Source organism: Neoarius graeffei, chromosome 25 (assembly GCF_027579695.1).
Source record: "Neoarius graeffei isolate fNeoGra1 chromosome 25, fNeoGra1.pri, whole genome shotgun sequence".
Lineage (NCBI taxonomy): Eukaryota > Metazoa > Chordata > Actinopteri > Siluriformes > Ariidae > Neoarius > Neoarius graeffei.
In genome coordinates this window covers 32,535,362-32,545,325 of record NC_083593.1, presented here as the reverse complement: position 1 = coordinate 32,545,325, position 9,964 = coordinate 32,535,362, and the positions used below count along the sequence as shown (strand labels likewise).

Sequence of the window (9,964 nt, the reverse complement as noted above, 5' to 3'; positions counted from 1 at the left end):
AGATTCCGAAATGACCAGGAGTGTGTCAATGTCATTGATTGGGCATTTAACTAAATGCTGAGCATGCTTAAAAGACCAAACTTTTGGCAAATAGACACAAGCAAGGCAAACAGGGACAGGCGGTTATTTATCCTATTTATTTATCTGGCACACAGATCCTCAGTGACGACCTCTATCAAATATTTACCATTTGGCAGATTGTTCAGCTGTGATTTGATCACAAATTCTTGTCATCTCTCACTATTTCCTGTTGTGTCTACAAAAAAAAAAAAAAACCACACACAATGCACTCTTCATATTAAGATCTCCAGAGCAGATTTATTTTTATTTTTTTGGCATCTAAGAACTTTACACCATAACACATTTGTCAAAAACAATAGGGAGTATATTTTGTACATGGCTTCCAGAGGAAAACACTTCTAGCAAGTGGACAAAATAACGTGCATGACTGGGTTAAAATGCTACATTAGAGGAAGAAGCCCTTATTTGTAACATTACAGCAGAGTGAAATTATTTTCTTCATATATCCCGACTTGTTAGGAAGTTGGGATAAGAGCGCAAGCTCAGCCATAATACAGCACCCCTGGAGCAAAGAGGCTGAGGGACCTTGCTCAAGAGCCCGACAGTGGCCGGTTGGCAGAAGGTTGAACCCCCAAACCTTCTGATCATTAACCCAGAGCCTTAACCATTGAGCCACCACTTCCAAACATTATTGTTTTGGTCATTATTGTTATTCAATACATTCGCTTCTCTTGGGGCACCACAGCTGTAATCTCAACTTCATCTCTGTTCTCTGTGTTGAACCATGTCCATGTGAAGTTTTACATATTGTCCGTGTAGCTTTCCTCCCAACAACTTGCTGGTAGGTAGACTGGTGACACTAAAGTGCCCCTTTTAGGTGTGAATGACTGCAAATGTATTGAGGGGATGCGGGGTATAATCTCACCTCATGCAAAGTGTTCCTGGAACAGGCTGAAGATGAATGATTTTTTATCAGCATTTACATGAGACAATTATTGCTAACACCAGTGCTGTTATTATGATTAACAATCGATTTATTGCACCCTTGGACAGAAGATAAAAGCTTGCAAATGTCTGAGTGCGAGCATGGATCTCCCAATGCACTGAGAGTCTGTACATTAGTAGGAAGGAAGAGTCTATGCAAATGGATACAGAAATATAATTTAAAAATTTAACTATAAATCAGAAAATGAAGTGGTTCTACACAATTGATTAACATGGTCCCGAGCATAGCACCACACAATATTCTGATATACAGGCAGATTTCATTCAGCACAGGGATTTGCATCACACAAAAATATTCCCTTTATGTATCAAATTAAAGGCTTAATTAAAGATTACTTAAAAATGATGTCAGGAACTTTATCAGTTCCATGTGGTAACAGGATATGCATCTAAGCATCTTGGTTGAGGAACATTGCCATCTTTGCAAAACAAAAGAATGAGACACAACAAGGGAGTCGAAGCAGTCCAGTCCAACACAATCCATGATTTCAGAAAATACAGACAGCTTGGATACAGTGTCAATCCTTTGGTCTGAATAAATGGGTCGAATTCATGCCATTTCGTTGAGTCTTGTTCATCATTCTTCTCATTCAGGAGACAAGGGTGTAAAAGTCCGTGTCTGCATGTTCACTAAAATGGTCTTCACTGCTCAAAACAACTTTTGTCTCATTCAAAACCATGTAAACAGTTTTATGTACACTTTATTTTTTATCGGCTGAGTATTTTTTCTTGCTCTTTATCCATTGCATCCATGTTCACAATTAAATCATTTGTCTGTGATGGAGTTTAGAAAAAGGTCTCCCTACACAGGGGGCATGTGGACTTGTTGCTTGACGTAAACCATTTATACTGGGGGGAAAAAAAAGCACAAAGAAATTCTTAGTACTGAAAGCGCAGGATAAACAATTTACCATGTGTGAGATACAGAATGTATGTGAGATAGATAGATAGATAGATAGATAGATAGATAGATAGATAGATAGATAGATAGATAGATAGATAGAGACAGACGGACGGACGGACAGACAGACAGACGGGCGGGCGGACAGACAGACGGGCGGACAGACAGATAGATGGATGGACGGGCGGACGGACAGATGGATGGACGGACAGACGGACAGATGGATGGACAGACAGATGGACAGATGGATGGACGGACAGACAGATAGATGGACGGACAGACGGACAGACAGATAGATGGATGGACGGACAGACGGACAGATAGATGGACGGACAGACGGATAGAGATAGACGGACGGACAGACGGACAGACAGACGGACGGACAGACAGACAGACAGACAGATGGATGGATAGACGGACAGACAGACAGACAGACGGACAGACGGGTAGACAAATAGACAGATTGACAGACAGATAAAAGAGACAGATGGACAGAGAGACAGACAGACAGATAAACAGATGGATGGACAGACAGATAGATAAACAGACAGATAGATGGACGGACAGACAGACAGATAAACAGACAGATAGAGTGGAATATAAAACTTACCAGACAAGCAGAGTGGAACTTCTTCTTACAAGTGCGACATGCTTTTTTAGGAAGTGAATAGTTGGATCCATGGATGACGGAGAAGCAGATCATGCAGTCCTCCACTCCCTCAAAACGCTTATCCACATTGTTCTTCCACAGAGACAGACCTTCCATGATACTGCCGTTCTACACACAACATACACAGTACGCACAGCCACATACAAGTTATAATCCAAATTACAAGTGTGTTAGTATTTGAGCATACTGAAGTCTAGGTGTGAAATAGTTATAGTAGCTCTAGACCGGTGTTGCCCAAGGAAACTTGTTTACATGCAATGGAAATCAAAAGAACAAAGAAGTTTAAGATAAATTCAAAACTCAATTACTTCATCAAAAGGAAGTCAGTCAGTCAGTGTTCATTTTATCCAATCCCTATTTCTCACCCAGCTTTGTGTGGATTGTACCTGACTCAAAGGGGGAAAATAAATAATATTTAAAATCAACCAGTAAAACACATTTCTTTACGTATAAAACTTGGGGAGGTGGCAGAGTGGTATAAAGAAGAGACTGGTGGAAATTTGAATTTCATTATGATTTAAACCAATTGTACTGACAGAGGTGTTTAAGATATTTCTTATGCAAGTTTGCAAGACTTCAATAACTTAAGTTCACTATTCATGTTTAGATTGAATCACACCCATACGTGGTTCTTACCCAAACTGTTGCCACAAAGTTGGAAGCGCACAACTGTCTTGAATAATTATGTACTAGGGCTGTGTGATGTCCCCTTAATTGGCATCGACAATGTTTACAGTGCAAACATCGTGATGGACGATCATATCGTGGGCGGGCGGGCGATTTTAATACCACGTTATTAAATATATTATTATTATTATTATTATTAAAAGTATTAGATACTCATCCGAGGGTTTGGCACGTAAAGAAAAAAAAAGCGCTAGGTGATGTGGAATATTTGGCCTTGATAACGGATATGTGGTCCAGCTGCAACATGATGCCCTATATGTCAGCTACCGTACATTATGTGGACCGAGAGTGGGCAATGCAGTCCAAATGCCTGCAGACGGGTTTCATGCCAGAGACACATTCAGCGGACAACTTAGAAGACGCATTGCGCGAGACACTTGCCGAATGGAAAATAGAGGAGAAAAAGATCGCCTGTATAACAACGGGGCGAATATTGTCACAGCCATCAGGCAACTGAAATGGCCGAGGTTAAGTTGTTTTGGGCACAATTTGAACCTGGCTATAACCAACTCGCTTGCGCAACAGAGGGCCAGTACAGACCGAGCGTTTGGAGTTTGCCGAGCAGTCAACACTGCGTTTGCGCACAGCTGGCTTCGGAGAAATGAGCTGCGCAAAGCGCAGGTGGAAACGAACCTCCCCGAGCACTCACTGATCACGGTAAGATATTAATCTGCTCTAACAATGAAAGACTAGTATTCAAACTATGAGAAGAAACTACACTTAAGCTATTACTCATTGTTTATTTACACCATATCAATTGAAGATGCGTTTCGGCCTTTAGTGCGCACTTGAACGCGCTAATTTTTCCAATTTATTAGTGTTTGAATTATTGCACCAGCTTTTAAAATCATGATTTAATATTGTTTTTTTTTTTTTACTGTCTTTACATTTATCAGAATCACCTTCATTCTTCCATTTGGTTTGACATTATGGCTTAGAGTGGACCATTCTGTGTCTGAAAGTAGGCCTATTTACCAGATTAAAGTTATTTGACTTCTGCCGAAGTCTGCGCTTCACTGCCGTTTGATAAGGTGCAATATTTCCCGACTGAAGTCGTTAATAGTGGCTATTTGTTTGAACAACATGACAAATTTTACATTAAAAGTATAGTGTAGGCTAAAAAATGAAGTCAAAATTTATTATTAGTAGCATACTGTATTTGTGTAACCACATGTTATGTTCACTAGCACGTCCCTGCACCATAGCCTACGTGAACAAGTGGTAATAGGATATTACTTTATAATGATTTACATAATTATGTATTTATATATAATTATATGTTATATATTTATATATTAAACAAAACTAACTAAACTAACAAAAAACTAACTTTTTAGGTTAAATAGGCCCAGATGATACCGTATATGCATGTTTATGACAGGAGGGGGCGTGGTATCACGATAGTGGCTCTCCATCGTGATGGATGACCACCATCGTCGATGGACGATGGCAGCGTCGATGGACGATGGCAGCGTCTATCGGCACAGCCCTATTATGTACGCCGCAGAATTACAACTTCCCTTCACTGGAACTAAAAGGGCCAAATCTGTTCCAGCATGACAATGCCCATGTGCACAAAGTGAGGTCTATGAAGAAAGACATGGCTTGCCAAGGTTGGAGTGGAAGAACCCAAGTGGGCTGCACAGAACCCTGACGTTAACCCTACTGAACAGCTCTGAAATGAACCAGAACACAGATTGCACCCCAGGCCTCCTTGCCCAACATCAGTGCCTTACCTTACTAATGAGTGGGCAAATTGTCACAGACATGCTCGAAATTCTAGCGGAAAGCTTTTTCAGAAGATTGGTAGTTATTCTAACAGCAAAATGAGTTGTAATGGTCAGGTGTCCACACACTTTTGGCCATATAGTGTACATGTTGGATGTGTATAGCAGGAAAAATTGAGAAAACAAACTTCAGTATACTTCATTAATCTTTTCCAACATCCAGGTCTAATATTCTTGAAAGTGTATTTGGTGCAAAAGCAGGTTATTGGTCGTACCTGGTGTGTAAGGTAGGTGCTGAGCTGCAGCATCCAGTTGCGCCACTGCTGCACTGCGACGCCGACCCTGCGGCCACTCTCTACAATAATGGAGCCCAGAGGGTAGTTCTGAGGCAGCTGGATCACGAGCTCAATAAAAATATCATCCACCGAGTATGTCGCTATCACCTCTCGTGTAGCAGAGCGAGCTTTGACCTGGAAACATAGATACATACATGCCTTACTGGTACACAAAAGTTCTCAGGGTGATATCTGTAATGAAATATATGCAGGTCTCATCCAGAATAACATTCAATTTCCAGACAGCTCTAAATTATGAGAACAGTGAAAGCTTTCTTTTAATATAAAACCAGATATCTCACACCACAGACTCTGATCATGATCTTGTGGCATATGCAAACAAAGTGAAGCTTTATACGGGCTATAGCTCTCACTTTAATAGAACACTTAATCAGCTTTTGAAATTGAACCTTTTTAATTTGACTTAAATGGCCCTTAGTGAGAACAATATGGAAGAAAAGCAGCCATCAAATTTACACTTTATCTGATATGCAAAAAAAAAAAAAGATGCAAAAGACTGGAATACCTTAGCTCCCTGTGAATTAACGCTACATGAAATGTACCCACAGATTCTCATACAAAACTGTTTTTGCATTAAAAAAAAAAAATCTAACTGCATATTGGACACGATAAAAGGTTTTGACAACTTACGATCCAAACCAATAGCAGTATTCCAGCTCAGTGAAGCCAAGCCATTTTTAAATGCTACTAGTTTTTCTGAACACACTCCATGTGTGCGAGCGTGCAGGCTGAATCAAAGCAGTACTGCTGCCAGGGCTATGTTTTATTTAACAGCCCTTTTCTGAGCAGTTGTCTGCAATTCCAAACAAGGCTCCACCAACTGAAGTTTAGCATAAACCATTCCATTGTGTTTGTCACAGCATGTGAAAGCCTGATATCAAGTTTACTGCACCGTGTCTCACCGTCATGCTGTCAAAGGTCTGCGTGCTGGACTGCACTGAGGAAATCTCCTGAGCCGATAGCACACTGCTCACATACTTGCTGGTGAATTTATCCACGGTGCTAACTACACGCTTCTCCTGACTGTTCCACCACAGACGCACCATCGCAGGCAGATCCTTCAGAGCACTGTAGTACACAGAGCAGGCCAAGTGTGGAACCTCGGACTGCAAACTGCCCTCCTCTGTCACACAAAAAAACGAAGACATACTGAATTTCGAGAGCCAAATGAAACAAGCCTCTGAAAACCTGGAATATTCGTGCTATTACAGAACAGTATGAGGTTCTTAGGCATTTGCAGGGGGGGGGGTCATGCATTAAACAAGTGAAAGTGTGTGTCTGTTCAAATTAAATCGTTACAAATGTAGCTCAGTTACATTAGACATTCTTCACAGAAACGCAACTTAACATTTGAAGCTACAACAATAATTGATGTCATGGTTTAACTTCTGCTAATTACAAAAATTAAATTATTAAAATCACCTAGTCAAAAAAAACCACTCCTTTTTCGTATACATTAACTAAAAGTTGGTCAGTTCTCTCTAAACACTGATTCCAAAAGCAACCGCTCCCTGAAAGAGAAAAGTGCCACCAACAAGAACAATGGAACTTATATACACACACACACACACACACACACACACACACACGTGTTTATATGTTTATATATATATATATATATATATATATATATATATATATATATATATATATATACACATATACACACACACACATACATACATACATACATACACACATACACACACACAACCCCGATTCCAAAAAAGTTGGGACAAAGTACAAATTGTAAATAAAAACGGAATGCAATAATTTACAAATCTTAAAAACTGATATTGTATTCACAATAGAACATAGACAACGTATCAAATGTCGAAAGTGAGACATTTTGAAATTTCATGCCAAATATTGGCTCATTTGAAATTTCATGACAGCAACACATCTCAAAAAAGTTGGGACAGGGGCAATAAGAGGCTGGAAAAGTTAAAGGTACAAAAAAGGAACAGCTGGAGGACCAAATTGCAACTCATTAGGTCAATTGGCAATAGGTTATTAACATGACTGGGTATAAAAAGAGCATCTTGGAGTGGCAGCGGCTCTCAGAAGTAAAGATGGGAAGAGGATCACCAATCCCCCTAATTCTGCGCCGACAAATAGTGGAGCAATATCAGAAAGGAGTTCGACAGTGTAAAATTGCAAAAGAGTTTGAACATATCATTTACAGTGCATAATTCAACTCAAAAGATTCAGAGAATCTGGAAGAATCTCTGTGCGTAAAGGTCAAGGCCAGAAAACCATACTGGGTGCCCGTGATCTTCGGGCCCTTAGACGGCACTGCATCACATACAGGCATGCTTCTGTATTGGAAATCACAAAATGGGCTCAGGAATATTTCCAGAGAACATTATCTGTGAACACAATTCACCGTGCCATCCGCCGTTGCCAGCTAAAACTCTATAGTTCAAAGAAGAAGCCGTATCTAAACATGATCCAGAAGCGCAGACGTCTTCTCTGGGCCAAGGCTCATTTAAAATGGACTGTGGCAAAGTGGAAAACTGTTCTGTGGTCAGACGAATCAAAATTTGAAGTTCTTTATGGAAATCAGGGATGCCGTGTCATTCAGACTAAAGAGGAGAAGGACGACCCAAGTTGTTATCAGCGCTCAGTTCAGAAGCCTGTATCTCTGATGGTATGGGGTTGCATTAGTGCGTGTGGCATGGGCAGCTTACACATCTGGAAAGACACCATCAATGCTGAAAGGTATATCCAGGTTCTAGAGCAACATATGCTCCCATCCAGACGACGTCTCTTTCAGGGAAGACCTTGCATTTTCCAACATGACAATGCCAAACCACATACTGCATCAATTACAGCATCATGGCTGCGTAGAAGAAGGGTCCGGGTACTGAACTGGCCAGCCTGCAGTCCAGATCTTTCACCCATAGAAAACATTTGGCGCATCATAAAACGGAAGATACGACAAAAAAGACCTAAGACAGTTGAGCAACTAGAATCCTACATTAGACAAGAATGGGTTAACATTCCTATCCCTAAACTTGAGCAACTTGTCTCCTCAGTCCCCAGACGTTTACAGACTGTTGTAAAGAGAAAAGGGGATGTCTCACAGTGGGAAACATGGCCTTGTGCCAACTTTTTTGAGATGTGTTGTTATCATGAAATTTAAAATCACCTAATTTTTCTATTTAAATTATACATTTTCTCAGTTTAAACATTTGATATGTCATCTATGTTCTATTCTGAATAAAATATGGAATTTTGAAACTTCCACATAATTGCATTCCGTTTTTATTTACAATTTGTACTTTGTCCCAACTTTTTTGGAATCGGGGTTGTGTGTGTGTGTGTATATATATATATACATATATATATACACATGTATATATATATATATATATATATATATATATATATATATATATATATATATATACACACACACATATATTATAAATATGTGCGTGTATATGTATATTATATATACATATACACACGTACGTGTGAGATATATATATATATATATATATATATATATACATACACACACACAATATATATATATATATACACACACACGTACGTGTGTGTATATGTATATATATAATATATATATATTATATATATAAATATATATAAATATATATATATATATATATATATATATATATATATATATATATATGTGTGTGTGTGTGTGTGTGTGTGTGTGTGTGTGTGTGTATATATATATATATATATATATACACACACACACACACATACGTGTGTGTATATGTATATATAATATACATATACATTTACACACATTTATATATATATATATATATATAACATTACACATGTACGTGTGTGTGTATATGTATATATAATATACATATACACACACACACACATATATATATATATATATACACACACGTACGTGTGTGTATATGTATATATATAATATATATATATATATATATATATATATATATATATATACACACACACACATATATACACACACACATACGTGTGTGTATATATATATATACACACACACACATATATATATATATATATATATATATATATATATATATATATATATATATATATATATATATATGTGTGTGTGTGTGTATATACAGTGGGGCAAAAAAGTATTTAGTCAGCCACCAATTATGCAAGTTCTCCCACTGAAAAAGATGAGAGAGGCCTGTAATTTTCATCATAGGTACACTTCAACTATGAGAGACAAAATGAGAAAAAAAAAATCCAGAAAATCACAATGTCTGATTTTTAAAGAATTTATTTGCAAATTATGGTGGAAAATAAGTATTTGGTCAATAACAAAAGTTCATCTCAATACTTTGTTATATACCCTTTGTTGGCAATGACAGAGGTCAAACATTTTCTGTAAGTCTTCACAAGGTTTTCACACACTGTTGCTGGTATTTTGGCCCATTCCTCCATGCAGATCTCCTCTAGAGCAGTGATGTTTTGGGGCTGTCGCTGGGCAACACGGACTTTCGTCTCCCTCCAAAGATTTTCTATGGGGTTGAGATCTGGAGACTGGCTAGGCCACTCCAGGACCTTGAAATGCTTCTTACGAAGCCACTCCTTCGTTGCCCGG

At 38.5% G+C, this 9,964-nt stretch overlaps 1 protein-coding gene across 1 annotated transcript in view; it reads right to left on the bottom strand.

Moving 5' to 3' along the window:
- Nucleotides 1-296: 296 nt before the first annotated feature.
- ltn1 (listerin E3 ubiquitin protein ligase 1) overlaps nucleotides 297-9,964 on the bottom strand; it is a 126,368-nt gene continuing 116,700 nt past the window's right edge. Inside the window, exons 27-30 of the mRNA XM_060909293.1 lie at nucleotides 6,270-6,490; nucleotides 5,287-5,481; nucleotides 2,538-2,705; nucleotides 297-1,875 (exon numbers count right to left, since the gene is read on the bottom strand). Of these exons, the coding sequence (XP_060765276.1) occupies nucleotides 1,813-1,875; nucleotides 2,538-2,705; nucleotides 5,287-5,481; nucleotides 6,270-6,490 (647 nt within the window). The 3' untranslated portion in view covers nucleotides 297-1,812. The remainder of the gene's footprint in view (nucleotides 1,876-2,537; nucleotides 2,706-5,286; nucleotides 5,482-6,269; nucleotides 6,491-9,964) is intronic.